Below are 16,332 nucleotides of genomic sequence, written 5' to 3' on the forward strand. Positions count from 1 at the left end.
GTGATTGAGTTACAAATATTCAAACATATTTATAACCTTTCACATTTATAATGTTAGTAGATTTTTTTTTACTTATGTTATGTTATAAAATAAAATTATAAAAATAAAACCAAATCAATGTAATTTGTTCTTTCTCTATTCAATATCTTTGCAATTATAAGTATTGCAATCTAGCAACACTACTAGTGACGTAGTGACAGATGTTTACGCGCCAAACAACAATGGTTGCTGGTTAACGTTTGTTGAGTTTTTCCTTTACACGTTTTTGGATATTTTTACCTCATTATTTTCTCTAATACGCTCTGAAAACGTTTTAAGAGTTACTAATACGTAGTATAGTTCAAAATGTTTACTTATTTTACTATTATTGTAGCAGTGAAGTCAACAAAATAATTTAACTTGACTGTTGCAGGGGATTTAATTAAAGTTATTATTTGTATTTTTCTGGATTACTCTGAATATAAATATTGAAAACATGGCTGGTGTAACGCCGCGGCGTTCCCAGCGCCTTCCACACATGCATACACCTAAAATGTCTGAAAGAAAGAAAGGGTTATTTCAAGGTAATGTTGAGCCCATTAAGGAATCTTTGACGGAGCACAGGTGTCTTCCTGTGGTAGACAGCGAAAGTGACGGCGAGGAATGTGATCTGGGCATCATTAGCACCTTGGATTCCAGTTCCGATGAGAATGACGGGCCGAAAACTCCTGAACGGACTATTTGGCGTGAGTTAACTATAATTTTCCACTTAACTTATATTTCTGATTGTTATATTGCATGAATAATATAAGAATATGATATTATTGATGAGAAAATTCGCAAGAGAAGACATTATAAGCCCAGTATGTACCTAAAATTATACTTGGATTACAGCATTGATTTTGTACTGTTTACATTACAACAATAATAATTCAACTCATCACTTTTATCCCTTAAGTCTTTAAATAAATATATAGATATACTAGCTAATCTATCAATATAGCCAAATTTTTGTGCATAATTATCTATGCTTTTCACAGGAAAGGTTGTCTTCTTGAAACTTCTTATAAGAAAACCTTTATTCAAAGCTGTACTCATTACTTTTTAAACTATCACACTTTATACACTTTGTCTCATCATCTCAGCCATTATCCATCCACTGCTGAACATAGGCTTTCCCCATAGACTGCCATAAAGAATGGTTCTAAACCAACTGCAGTCACTGACTCCCTATATGCTTTGTAATTTTTTTTTGTATAAGATATTCAAATATACTGTTGATGCTGGATCATTGGCCACTTCATATATTAACACATATCAATGATCTTAAATGGTCATTGTGGTTCCCGGCATAGAATAGGCCACTGCTTCCATTCTCATGGGTATCATAAGAGGTGACTAAAGAAGGGTGAAGGATGGCCAGCAGCATCCCTCTTAAAATGTCTTCAAAGCCTATCTGCGGTTGCCAATCTGCCTGCTAAGTATAGCAACTATTGGCAAAACCCCCCAAGGGAGAGGCTTGTTTAGCATAGACATTTATAGGTTGACATGATGATGATGAATGGTCCTAAAGTATAGTCCAATAAAAATTTGTTGAAGTATAGTCTATTTCAATAAAACTTAATGGAAATGTAAATAATTATAAACCTGACCATAAGACAATCTGCTAATGTACAATAGTGGTACAAATAAAGTATCTATTATACATTAATTAAATGTTTCAATTAGTATACTAGTAGTTATATTAGTAGTCAACCAGAGGGAAACTTTGTACAAAAGTCAATTGCTTGGGTACTTCAGTCCCATCCATGAAGCAGTTGTGTTTGCATGGCTGTATTTGGGTTTGAATAGAAACTCAAATGAACAGTATACTCTGTTATGTCCATGGTACTGCTCATGTCTATAGGCGACAGTTACCACTTTCCATCAGGTGGGCCGTTAGCTTGTTTGGCAAACAAGCTAAGTTGTATAAAAAAAAGTTATTAATTTTACTGTTTTGGGGATATTTCAAAGAAAATATATATTAATTATTATACATTATTTATATATTATTTATTTATATATGATTAAATATACATTATTTATACATAATTTTTTTTTTTTGATGAATCAAAATGGTATGGTAACCCCGCCTGCGCTAACGGGATACGCTGGCGGAGCACCAGTGAAGGGTGATAGGTGAGGATGAAAACAGGCCAGTTAGCCCATCATGATGAATTCATCAGGAATTAACCATGATAGTTTCCAGGAGGAACTGCGTGGAGGTCGACCTGGTTGGGTATATTGCTAGCAATGGGATTCTCAGTCTCCATTACTAACAATCGCTTCCCCCCCCCCCCCAACATAATTATTATTATACATTACAATTCTGATTGCTTAGTAGCCAGATATTGATATTAATTTTTAATGACGGTTAGATACAGTGTCTGAATATTGTTTAAAATTTTTAAATATCTCACTACGTTTTGGAGAACCAGAAATGTATGAGCAATTTATACTTCAATAAATAAATAATTACAGAGCTTTGTAAGTAGGTCATTATTGTAATCTACAAAGTCCAATTCTTACAGGATATTTAAATATTTTCAAAAAAGAGAAGTTTCTCAAAAGAAAAAAGAGAAAATTTGAAGTTTTTTATCTTCATCTCATTTAATTGAATAATTTAACAAGCTCCCTTCACTTCAAGAATTTTTAATCACTCTATAATTATTAGAATATGATTTTCATATTTAAATTATACTTTTAACTAGTTGTATCCGGTGGCTTTGCCTGCATGAATCGGAACATAAAGTATCCTTTCTGCTAAGTAAGAATATAAACTACCCATGCATCAAATTTCATTCAAATGTATTCAGTAGTTTTTGTGCAAAAAAGTAACAAATTTCCATCAATTTGTTATTGAAGAAATTATTAATTTTTGTACTGCATCAACATACATTTTGTATTTGTCACAGAACTCAACACTTGCAACTTATTTGACCCTGTAATACAAGGTTGCATTTATAAATTATTATATTTTATTGCAATTACCTTTATTGTATAGTTTAGTTTCCTGCAAAAGTTGTAAATTATAATAATTACATTAATAAATTGACCATTGTTTTGCAATGATAAAAACCAAAGATGATTATAGTTCATATTGTACCTTCGTTGATTGTTTTAATTTAATAATATTTATTTATTTATAATATATAGGGAATGTTCATTAAATACATGATGTCACAAAGAGAAAAGTCTCAAAATTTCACCAAAACTCATTACAAGGTCGAGGTCAATGTCACTACTTTTTATTTTCCTTATATTCCATTGAAAATATAATATATTTTGGTATGTTACAATAAGTTAGGGTAACATCATTTCACCATTCAAAAGCCAGAGCACAATGTGACATGTTCACCATGAATTAACAGTGGTGTTCAGGAGAACAGTGTGGATATCAACCTGACGGTACTATCAGCTTGGTTACCCTGAAATTGTTATTCTTCATTATTAACAAGCCCCCTGGAAAGGTGGAAATCATTTCTTAATTGAAAGACGGTGAAAACAATGCTGATTTGTGCGAAGAAAAAACTATACATGTCTATGTGTCTGTATCTCTTTACTTTTGCCTATAACGACTTCCGGATATAACGACGAAAATAGAGTGGTCCCTTCATCGTCGTTATACCCAAAATCCACTGTATATTAATTTCATTATTTAAAATCTCATGAGTAAGTGACACAAGATGACGGAGTCCTACCATATTTCGCTGGTCGAGGAAAAACTAAACACTTCATAATTAATGAACATCAATTGTTATATTACCCCATCGTCAATTTTTATTTCTTTACAGACGAGACACGCAGTCAGACCAGGAAACTGCTGAAAGAAAACCAAGATTTGAAGAATTTTATCAAATCCCCATTCACGTTAAAAAAGTACCAGACTAGATACTCTTGTGGTGACTCAAAATGTACAGGGTCTACATCCACTCCGGCCACTCCTCACTTCAACAATAAACCTGGAACTCCTTCATCAACACATTCTTGCAATAGTATTAACACAACCTCGTCGACCTCCAGCCGAGCCCGTAAAAGCTTGGCTAACCTCATAGCTGACACAGAAAGTTGCAGCAGTTCTCTTAAAGATTTAAATTTTGACACAGACTCTGGTACAGATTCTAAAGAAAACACACCCACTAAAAGTAGTAGACGTATGAACATAAAACAGAAAATGACGCCTAAAGTACAGAGCTTCAAAGGTGTGCTGTTAGAACAGAAAAAGAACATGTTGTCACCCATGAAAACGGCTGTTGTCTGTTTAACCAAAATGGACATGACTAGCGTCATATCACCAACTCAGATGTTGAAGACTCCTCATAACACAACAGAGACTCAGTCTCCACCAAAATTAAGTCACAATCGTCGATCAGTTGTCGAGATTAACGAAAGTCCAGAATCCTACGGTGACAGTGAGAAAAGTCAAAAGAGAATGAGGAATGATAGTATGTCAGATAATGCTCCACACTCAAAATATCCAAGATTAGAAAGTGTAGCGCCCAAAGCGCGTACATCATTATTCAATAGTGAGAGATTAAAAGAAATATTGTCCGCAAAGTCATTCTATGGTAAAAGTAATCCGGAATTGAATAGTAATGTGACAACCAAGATTTCTAACGCCATAGAAGTTACAAGCACGCATAATCGTCGTCCCTTCTTGCACTCCTACTCTCATAAACGTAAGAGGAGACCTGGCCAGATAAATTTGGGTGTAAGACATAAAATCAGAAAGCCCAAAGTGAATAGAGCTAATATAACTAGTGGAGTTAGGCCATTAAATAAATCAGTAGGGACTTCGGAAGTAAACACGACTATAACTAATGTGAGCAATAATGATAGTTCTATGCTGAGTCACAACTCTTCACAGGAACTTGGTAATGGTAAGTCAATATAATTAATGAATGTGTTTATAATGATTAAGTAATTGACGTAATAACATTAAACGATTCTGATTAGTCTATTAACTTTAAACATGTAAAAAGGCTTACTTTACAAAACTATTATTGAAATTATGTGAAGTTGAATTATTTGATTTATCTTATTTCTTCCATTAAATACTAATATGAATTGCAAATAGGTTACTGGTCTATCTAATGAAATACAGAAACCTCTATGACATTTCCCATATGTCGTCAACTATAAAGCTCAAAATCTATCCCCCTTATACCAATAAGTACAAATAGCAGTTTTAGCAAGATGGGCCATCAATTTGTCATTCTGGGGTTACATAATAAAAAATAAATCTTTTATTTTGCTATAGATAAAGCTGACCCATTCGTCAAAGAAAAGGAGACCATTGAAGCACTCCTCAGCCAGTGGACAGAGGAAGAAGTTCCTGATTCGGAACTTTCTCACTCCAAGCCCAGGCAAGAGCTGCCCTGTTTCAACAATTCTGTTATAGAAGAAACTAGCCAGATCTTCCAACCGATCACGGCGGTTCCCGTGCAGGCAGCTTTGCCGCAGGATTCCGACGCCGTTATTGTCGAACTTGGCTCTGAGAAAGAAACAGCACTACCACAAAACGTCAAACCATTGCCACAAAACGTCGACGAATTACCACAAAACGCTGAGGCGCATGACGTGGTAATGTCTGAACCTGATACTCATAAAAATATTCATGGTGATATGTCTAAAAGTGGTCACTTTTTACCAGTCGAAGGTGGATATATATTGGTAGCTGATGAACAGCAACGTGAGTCCAATTTATATTTATTTTATTATATTACATTTTATTTTGTTCATGATTAAGTATCACGAATTTATCCCAAAACTAGTCGAGCTTTCTCGATCTAATTACACGTAAGTTAAACCTGTAAATATTATAACACTTTGCTGGCCGGTGATGAGTAAACTCGTCATTACACTAGCGTGTAGTTACGTCCTCCTACAACGACGAGCAAGACCGTTTGTAAGCAAGATTACAAAGCGTTCATGACCAAGGTTTTTATTACAATTTCAATTCTAAAGATTTCACCCATGACAGAATTCTCGGTCAGCAAAGTGTTAAAATATAATGTGTTACGAAACTTTTAACAATAATATATTACATTTTTACATAAGTAAAATAGACAGGGTTAGTTGCAATTTTAGAAAGGGTTCATGAACACGGAACCTGGACTCAATATTCATGTATTTACTTTCTCCAAAAGAGTAGTCGAAAAACATAAGTTTTCAGTTGACCCTCTATATTTCAATAAAGTTAAAATTGACAATGGAACCCAATTATAATACTCATTTGTCGTGATTAATTGCTTCTGAATTTACCACGATCGGTCACTGATGTTCCAATTTTCATACATTAGTAAAAATTATATACCTGCAACATTGTTCGCTTATAGAGAGAGAGAGCATTTAATGACTAAGATAAAAAGCACCCTGTCTCTTTTCTTTATTCTAAAAAATACGTGCACTTCAAGTTTTTTAGCTAGTTGTTAGTATTATAGATTATTTTATTTTATTTAATATTATATAGTAGTATAGTATATTAATTATATCAGTCGTTAACTGGCTAATCCTGAACAGGCCTCTCCCATAAAAGGGATTTTGTCAATAGTTGCCACGCTTGGCAGGCGAATTGGCAATCGCAGTTAGCCTTTAGTGATGTTTTAAGAAGGTTGCTACTGCTAATCCCTCGACATTTGGCCCATTCTATGCCTGTCCCACATGTCAGAGTTTATAATATTAATATAGTAATAATATAAGGATTAATATAGTTCTCTCGAGGACGAGAGATGGGCAGCAGCGATCCTCTTAAAACATCTCTAAAAGTCTAATAGCGGTTGCCAACCCGCCTGCCAAGCGTGGCAACTACTTTCAAAACTCATCTTATGGGAAAGGCTTACCTCCTACAGTTAACGGCTGAAATAATAATAAATATATTTTTCTCAGCTCAAGACGAGTTGCCAGACCTGGATGAGATAGAACGCGAATTAAAAATGCTTGACGAACAAATATTGAAAATGGCTCAGTCTAACAACATCAATGCAGAAGCGGTTCTTGCATCCACTGAAACCGCCATCTCGCCCGGTAAGTAACACCAAAATACTTCTATTTATTAACTTACAAATTGCGACGTAAATATCTGAATTAATTTCCAAGATTATTTTTATTAAAAAAAAAATGAACTTATATTATTCCCAAAAAGAAGATATTACATTTAAATAAAAAAAAAAAATTGATTGGCAGTAATGAAAGTATCTATTCCTTATAAAAATGTCAAACCTCCAATAAACTTATTTATTGAAGTGTTTTGTACTAATTTCTCAATTTGAAAGACAGTGACAAAATGCTATAATGTGTAGTAAAAAGTGTGTAAGTAATGTTTTAATTTTTATGAATAAGGTAGGATTTCGTCATAGCCGTAGAATACTGACGGATCTTTATATGTAATCTTTATCAGATCCGTCAGTATTCTACGACTATGACAATATGTATACCAAATTTCGTGACGAGCAATTAAGGCAAACATTCTTACTTTCCATATTCATGATTATAAGAATTTAACAAGCTTATAGATAAATATTTTTCTAATGAAGATCCATGGCCACAATTAAAATATTTTAATGTAATAAAATATTATTGGATGGTTTTAGTTCATGGGTGAGGGGGGGGGGGAGGTGTCAGTGGGTACTGCCGGTTTTAACGCAGTGGCTATGGTCCTAAGAATTTCACAATCTGTCGTGACCCCGAAGCTGTCTGAAAATACATTTTTTTTTGTTCATTTGTTTCAGTTATAACTCCACCAGCAGTAGGAGAAGCTACGAAGGCGGACAAAACGCAAAAATTATTCCCGATATTCAGCAATCCAAATCCAGGCACGCCCAGTACCAGTTCTAAAGGTAATCCAGCTCAATTATTAAATCTAACTTTATCAACTACATTTCAATTTTACTAAAGGCTGTAAAAACTATATAATGTGGAAGTCCTCAGAAATTGCAAAATACGAGTGACACCAGGATGTTCATGTCAAAAAGGTAGCCTAATTGGTACAACCATTCTCGAGTTTTGCTATTAGTAACACATTTAATAAGGATAAGCAAGCTGAAGTGGTAATGGTCACATAGTTCAAAGAACCAATAACCGATGGGGAAGAAAGTTCTTGAGTGACGACCCAGTGTAATTGGTAATCCAATTAGATGGAGTTACCATCTCAAATCCATTGCAGGAAGTTAGTGGATACAGGTGGCTCAAGACCTTTCCTTACGGCAGTCTATGGGGGAGGCCTATGCTCAGCAGTGGACAGATAATGGATGAGATGGTTTTTTTTTTATACAACTTAGAATTGCAAACAAGGTGACGGCCCACCTGATGGAAAGTGGTAACCGTCGTCTATAGATATGAGCAGTACCATGGACATAACAGAGTAAACTGTTTCACTCCTCCTGTGTTTTATTCCTCCGTACCCAGTAAATTTACGGTGATGAACACATTTATTTTTATTTATATTGTTTATATAATATATATAATTATTTACAGCGCCAGATAAGAGCAAAAAGTGTATACTAAAGAATGGCTCTGATCAATACGTCATCGACGCGGGACAAAAGCGATTCGGTGCTACACAATGCACAGAATGCGGGGTTATTTATCAGGTACATATATATTATATTAGAATTAAAAGTTAATATTTAAATGGATGAAAATGGAATGTTCCCATTCCGATTGGATGAAGTCAGGGTGTCTGCAATGAAATGAAAATCCGAATTTTTGAACTCATTTCGTGTTTTTGTTCGTACTAAAATCCTATGATTTCAATATGAAATGAGCTTAACATCTCAAATGTCATAAATCCTACCATAAAAATCAAAAGGAACAATATTTTAATATGTTTAAATGGTATGTAACATGTATTTTTAATATCAAATTTGTGTATCGTTCGGCCTCGAAAACATGGTAGGCCCTCTGGTCAGTGGACTCGATACTACGCATTTACCAGGAATTAACCACTATGGTTTCCATAGGGGCCACGTGGTTGTCAACCTCAATATACATACAAAAAGAAATCTTATTCTGATTGTATAAAGTTAACTTTCAAGACAATTCAATTTGAAGTATGTGTAGTTATATTTCTCTAAATATTGTTATATTTTGCAGGTCGGCGATCCTCAGGACGAGCATGACCATTTGGTTCATCACAACGCGACAGATGTTCTGAGATTTAATGTAAGTATTGCATTTATTTATTTGCGTTCTTCAAATAGGGTGTATTAAGGTTTCTTCAGGGCTGGCACGTACACGTGACACCCCTGGTGTTGCAAGCGACTATGGGCTACTGTGATCGTTTACCATCAGATGGGCTGTATACTTGTTTACCACGTTCATGGTATGAAATATAATTTAGTATTTTTTCCTGACTCTCCTAGGTACTTGCAATTCACCTTTAAATCGTCATTTTTTTATCATGATAGTATTGTTGTTAAAAAGAAATAGAACATAAAATTTTAAAGGTCTCCATATAATTGTATATATTTTGTTCTCTATTATATCGGAATGGTAAAATCGTATGAAGTCGTGCCGTGCTACGGTGAATTATATAAAGATCCGTTGCCTATTATGCGGCAGGGGTGGAAAGAGGAGTCCGTGGTTGGCACGTGGGGCGGCGGGCGGTGCGTGCGCGTGCGCGGCGGCGGCGCGGGCTGGCGCCGCGTGGGGGCGCTGCTGGCGCGGCTCGTGCACCCGCAGCTCGGCCTGCCGCCCGAGCTGCCTTCCCACCGCCTGCACGAATACACGGTCAGTCTACACATCTACAATCTTCTTTCAATTAATATAACTTTTATGTAACTTAGAATGGCAAGCAGACCCTGTTAATTCACTGCCATATTCCACCCTTACGGTTGAAACACGAATGGGAAATAGTACATTACTGCAGCTGCCAGCAATTGAGGCATTGATGGACGAACGTGCAAATGTGGGCCGAGGCGTAGCCGAGGCACACATATGTGAGTCCATTGATGCCTAGTTGTGGCCAAAATTTGTATAGTACTTTTACTGTATTTTACTTTTTCAGTTCAATGATGAATAACGAACAATAATAACTTTTCACGCTTCATAATGTTTCTCTGTTTTTTTTTTTTTTTTTTTCAATAAACAGATTTCTGTTTGCAAGCCAGTTCGAAATTTAAATAAAACCTTTTATTAGTTACCTCCTTGGTAGCCATGTTTCTAAGTAAAAGGTCATTCCATTTTTAATTTACAGGACAGATATGAGTTTACATAGTAATAATAATTTATCTCGCCAGTACGGCAATTTTGATTTATCTCGATGAAGATTGTCAAAATAATGCTCACATTTTGAGAAAATGAATTTTGTACAAACTCCTCCCTAGTTACCAAACTTATTAAAAACAATAATAAATTTATAACGAAGTTTTGTTGGAATCATCACTGAAACATTATAAGTTCTTTTGAAACATACTGGTAATTGTACGCCTTGCATCGCAGGTCAGGCGTTGCTGCGCGACCTTTCTAATCAGCATTGGAACACTTCTACATGCGTTTATATATATATATATATTATACACGCCTACATTCCTACCTTCTTCCAATTAGTGCTATGATACCTATATACTATGTACTTATATAAAAGAATACAGAAAAAAACATTTAGTTACTGAAAGCATGACATAAAGTGGGTGTAGATATGTAGTTTATTAATAATTGTGAATTTTATTTTTATAGGCCTACCTGTACATTGAAAATAAACAAATAACAGGCTGTTTGATTGTGGAGCCTAAAACGAAAGCCCATAAACTGATACCAGGGGACCCAGATTGCTGCAGCGAGGAAGAATATCCCATTAAGTAAGTACCATTTATGATCATTTTAAGGAAGAAAAATCAAGAATTCAATGTTTTTTTTTTATTATTTTTACGAACCAAACAAAAGTCTAATATTCTTGTGTTAACATATATTTTATTTATTTAATAGACTTTAATTACTGATTGTAAATTTTCACATAAATAATACATTTTTTTATTTATTTATTTATTTAACACTTTATTGCACATTAACACATTCAACAAATGTTAATAATTAGATTATTCAGTTGCATTATTTGGTTTATGCAATAACAATAATTATATAAGATTTCAACTATTCATGCTTTTATTATCATATTATTTTCTATCAGTTTCCACTTCTATCTTGTGTGGTTTGACGCCACTTTGGTCCTGCCACTTCCTTCAGGTCATATTCTCATCTAGTTTTTTTATCTCTGCCTATTACTTTTACAATTGCGTGGATACCATTCAGTCGCTTCTTTAGTCCATTTCTTGTTTTACTTGATTTTATACTCACTATACACTTTCCTGTGGGTTTCGTTAGAGGCGACTAAGTGAACTAAATGGTTAAGGGATGAGCAGCAGCGTCCTTCTTTAAACATAACAATAGCCTAACTGTGGTTGCTGGGGGAAAGGGGATTGTTAATAATGGAGACTAAAAATCCTATTGCTAGCAACATGCCCAACCAGCTCGACCTCCTCGTGGTTCCCCCTGGAAACTATCATGGTTAATTCCTGATGAATTCATCATGATGGGCTAACTAGTCTGTTTTCATTCTCATCTCTCACCCTTCACTGGTGATCCGCCAGCGTATCCCGTTAGCGCAGGCGGGGTTACCATACCATTTTAACCCATCAAAAAAAACTAGTTGCCAACTCGCCTGCCAAGCATGGTAAATACTAGCAAAAACCCACAACAGGAGGAGGCATATTCAGCAGTAGAAATATAATAGCTGATATGATGATGATGATGATGATATTCACTATTAATTACTATAATCACCATTGCGAATATGTATTCTCATATTTAACGTACGTTTTCTCACAGTTACCACGTGTGTCCACAGGATGGGCGTATCCCGTATCTGGACGCACCCGTCGCGAAGACGGCGCGGTGTTGCCGCCCGCCTGCTGGACTGCGCTCGTGCTTCGCTGCTGCTAGGGGAGGCGCTGCAGCCCCACCACCTGGCCTTCAGCGCGCCCACATCCGCTGGGAAAGCTCTCGCCGCCAAGTACTGCGGCACACCGAATTTCTACATTTACATCGATTAGTGGACAAGTATTGTACTTTTATTCTTCTCTTTCTTGCTTTGACCCTCCTGGCCGAGGATCTTAGCTACAAACAGTTCCTCTCAATTCAGCATGTGCAGTATGTACAGCCCCGTGGATACCACTACCAGTTGTCCTTTTTATAGCATCACAGCGTCTCGTAGGGACACATCCTCTAAGTCATCCACCCACATTCACCAAAAGGAGTAGCTTCTCTAAACTGTGCCTCGACGAACACGTAATAAAAATAATATATCTAAAAACAATCAGGGCTTTCACCTGACAGATTCTGGATAAATATGTAATGTGGAGTTGACATAATAAAGTACCATTAGTTCTCATGGTGGTCTATGGTATTCTAAGCGTCCGCCATTATTATTACAAGCTTAATCGATATTTTAAGAAATTTCGAATATTTGTTTCTAATTAAGAGTGTTCATAACGTTAGCTCACCGAACGTGTTTAATATAATCATGACAAATGTTTACGCATTTTATTACGTATAATGACTTAGTATGAAAGTAAGTAAAACTCGGTGAAATTGAACATTTTTCGTACAGTGGACATGGGCCGAAAAATAAAATATAAAAAAAAATTCACTTACGTGATATTTCTAGCCAGTTATAAATTTACAATTTTTTTTCGTTTTAAACCTTATTTCACTGTAAAACTGTCTTAAAAGGATTTTAATCTAAAGTTTCTGCTTAGAGTATAAAAGTATTTATAACAAACAAATAATATACGCTTTTATACATTCACTTTTAATATAAATATTTGTTTATAATGAACATGTACTCAAACCGACTTATCCCTTAAAGTGATCTCTTCCAGTGAACCTTGAGAGTATATGATGAATTCATAACAAAGTATGATAACGTTGCAATTATTTGTCAATTTTCAAAAACAATTGAATATTTTTTAATGTTTCTGAGTAACTATTTAAAAAATCATCTGCTGACCAACTAAAACGTTAATCATGTAATATTTTTATTATTTGTAAGATTCCGAAGTAAATATAAAGTAGATGTAAAGTTTTTTAATCAAACAAACAAAAAACGGCCCACCCGATGTAGTGTTAACAGAGAAATAACACCTGAGTCCTCAGGAATGGCAACGCATGGGGAGTATCATGGGCGAAACAGTATATTCTGTTATGTTCATGGTATTGCTCATGTCTATATGCGACGGTTACCACTTTCCATCAGGTGGACCGTCAGTTTGTTTGCCATTCTAAGTTGTATAAAAAAAGAATTAGCCAGCTTAGCACTAAGTCAGGTGGACTTCTCTCCAGCAGCGGACCCCAATTAATGGTAGATTTATATGCATAATGGTTTAGTTCGCTAGCAGAGTATTTTTTAAATAATCAGTGCAGTCAAAAACACTGAAAAACATTTTTTTTTATTACCATAATTGTCACACTTCGGTGAGCAAAAATTATGTACGCTTTTGTTTCCATACATACAATTATATGCATTTACATACTACTTTTATTTTGAACATAGTTGTTACGAGACGTTATCTTGCCCAGTTTTTAGTAAATGTTTTTATATTGTGAAACCCTTTTTAATGCAATTGAGTGATATTTTTTATCGATCTGAGTTTTTCTTAGTAATAAAGTGAACTTATCATTTTAACGTGTACTGGAAAATATTAAAAGTTAGTAGAGAATGGTTTGGCATATTATGTCCATAGAGCATTTGCGTATGTATAGAGTATATGTAGATGGGGAAGGGGGAGGACTGATAGGCCGTGCCTACCTTAGAGTTGTTTTGTGCTTACCACAGAATAAGAAACGGAGCTTTCAGCCATAAGTAAAGGGCCAAAAATATATATGTAATCTATATACATATGTACCTTTTTAAGTAGTAACCCCCCCCCCCCCCTGTGCGAAATAATCTTAAATACACCAATACCATAGAGTAAAAATTAATAAAGTAACATTATTGAATTTTCATGATATCTTGTCTACATGAAATTTATATATTTTGATATGTAAGAATATTAACTGTTTTTTTTTAAATAACATTTTTCTTTTCGTCACGTAAACTGAACAATATATATAACACTGTTTTAACGTAGAGAAAACGCCAAATCTGCCTATTGTTTATATGAAATGTTCACAAGTATGGTTTACCTCATTTTCTACACGTGATTATTAGATTCTAGTATTTTATATATATATATATATATATATATATTATGCTCATACAACTACGTTGTTGGTTATAAACTTAAGTGCCTTTATGAATTAAATAGATAAATTTAGGGTTGCCAATTAGAACATTATGTATACCTGTAAATTTCAATTATACTGTTACTCGGAGTACAAAAATATGTATGGATTTGATTGTTGATTCTGTTAAACTGTTCTTTGTTTTGAATAATAAGAGGGAGACCTTATATAAAGACCTCTGCCCCATTTAAATTTCTTCCGACAAACTAACTTTTGTACTTGGCTGTGTTTCGGTTTGAAGGGCGGAATATGGCAGTGAAATTATAGAGTATAGAGAGATTTAGTCCTCTAAAATAGTAATGCATGAGGAGTAGACGTCATAATATATGTGTGTCCTGTCCATAGTGCTATTAATGACTGACGATGATGACCACTTTCCATCATCAGGTGAACTATCATTCTCCAAGATCTGACGAAAAAAGAGGATACACTTAAGTTTGAAGTATAATAAACTTGTGCCTTAATTCTATGCTTGTAATACTATTTCACACACAAAAGTGAATTGGAAAACCAATATCTAAATTTCTAATTCCTTATCCACTGTTTTTATTTACGAATTGACATGTGTAAGTAAAACTCGTGCCCAAAATATATTCCTTTTGGACATTCACCAATAGCATCGAAATCCATCTACCTCTAGTTTCATTAACTAATATTTGGTAGATTTTGCAGAATATAATTCTTTGCAAAACGATAAATTGTATTGACATATTTTTCGCATATTTGTGTTACTACAGCCTCGTTTATACAGAGGCAAATGTTTGAGGGTTATTGTGACTTATGGCCTGTTGTGCATTGTACTCTAATATCATGTAGTGTGTGAACGAATACGTATCACAATATAAGGAATTCGAAATAATACAATACACACAAGTATCCCGACATTAAAAATATTTATGAGATTTCTGAGCTAAACAACACTAGAAATTAACGTTAAAATGTTAATTTGGTCATTTTATATCAGTCATAATTCTGTTTAACTAAAATTTTAACCAATTTTTACTCAAAATTGGTTACTTAAACTGGCAACACTGAGATTGTTGTAACGTATTACGATTTTCGGATTTGTAGCCCTCACTACTAACCGCTATAAGCGCCAACTCTGTATAAACAAAGCCTAATGCAATGTCTAGTTTTATAAACATTTACCGTGTAACGATAACATTAGCGTTTAAGTTATTCCTTTAAACGGGGACCAATTTTTTTAAATGCCATTTTTGCTGTAATTTATAATGCTTAATTTTATTTGTTATTTTTTTTATTTTACTTTGTGCATCTAGTTGATATAGTGCCAATTTTGAATTAAGTTAGTTCTATTACTATTGTAGGTTAGTTTTAAGTAGTTTGAGATTTATAGATATAATTTTTTTGAGATTTTTTTTTATAGCGTTTTGTGACTGGAATTTTAATTATGATTTTAATTTCGCTAATAATTTTGTTCCGAATTATTAGATAGTAGTAAAGAAACACCACACAAAAATATTGCTTTGTTTTGAAAATACATTGAATATTTCAAAAAATTGGATAATGCACATTATTAATGAAAATACGAATGTGCTACATGGAATGTTATATGGAATAAGGTGAAATTCTTTATTATTTCATTTTATAAAGGATCCGTTAAAATTGCAGTTACATTTAGCATGAACAGAAAAATAAAAAAAAATTAAACCAAAAAAATTCGATCTGACCACAAAAATATATTAATTTCTTGTGTAGCTTTGATGTTTTTGAAGATTTAAAGTTTTATTACAATGAGATTGTTTTATTTGAAATTATTGCTTATTTATTTATTTTATTTTTCTGTTCAAATTTAAATAGGAAATTTAAATTTAACTCTTTCAAATGTGAAGCCATGGCTTTCTTTCATAAGTCGTATGTTTGACATATTACATATGTATACACAAATTGTAATTAAGTAAATAGCACTAAAAATGCTGGTAACTGCTCAATAATAGAAGATTTTTTTGTTTCAACATCGACTCATATATTCTTTTTGGAAATTTTTATTTTTAACTGAAATACGATTATTGT

The 16,332-nt window shown here is 34.0% G+C and overlaps 1 protein-coding gene across 1 annotated transcript; it reads left to right on the forward strand.

Moving 5' to 3' along the window:
* The first annotated feature begins 213 nt into the window (after positions 1–213).
* Positions 214–14,987, forward strand: LOC113511053 (N-acetyltransferase eco). Its single transcript, XM_052900346.1, has 10 exons — positions 214–725; positions 3,813–4,898; positions 5,279–5,710; positions 6,907–7,044; positions 7,749–7,856; positions 8,494–8,609; positions 9,112–9,180; positions 9,580–9,747; positions 10,696–10,817; positions 11,864–14,987. Exons 1-10 carry the CDS (start codon positions 476–478, stop codon positions 12,066–12,068), a joined length of 2,694 nt encoding a protein of 897 aa, XP_052756306.1. The 5' UTR covers positions 214–475; the 3' UTR covers positions 12,069–14,987.
* Positions 14,988–16,332: the final 1,345 nt, after the last annotated feature.

This window comes from Galleria mellonella, unplaced genomic scaffold (assembly GCF_026898425.1).
Source record: "Galleria mellonella isolate WM207_F2 unplaced genomic scaffold, CSIRO_AGI_GalMel_v1 utg643, whole genome shotgun sequence".
Classification (NCBI taxonomy): domain Eukaryota; kingdom Metazoa; phylum Arthropoda; class Insecta; order Lepidoptera; family Pyralidae; genus Galleria; species Galleria mellonella.

What these genes read in the sequence shown, in the direction of transcription:
- LOC113511053 (XM_052900346.1), top strand. Translation starts at nt 476, where the DNA reads ATGGCTGGTGTAACGCCGCGGCGTTCCCAGCGCCTTCCACACATGCAT. An exon ending in GGTAGCTGATGAACAGCAAC is followed by an intron (nt 5,711 to 6,906) that starts GTGAGTCCAATT and finishes TATTTTTCTCAG; the next exon opens with CTCAAGACGAGTTGCCAGAC. An exon ending in AATGCGGGGTTATTTATCAG is followed by an intron (nt 8,610 to 9,111) that starts GTACATATATAT and finishes TATATTTTGCAG; the next exon opens with GTCGGCGATCCTCAGGACGA.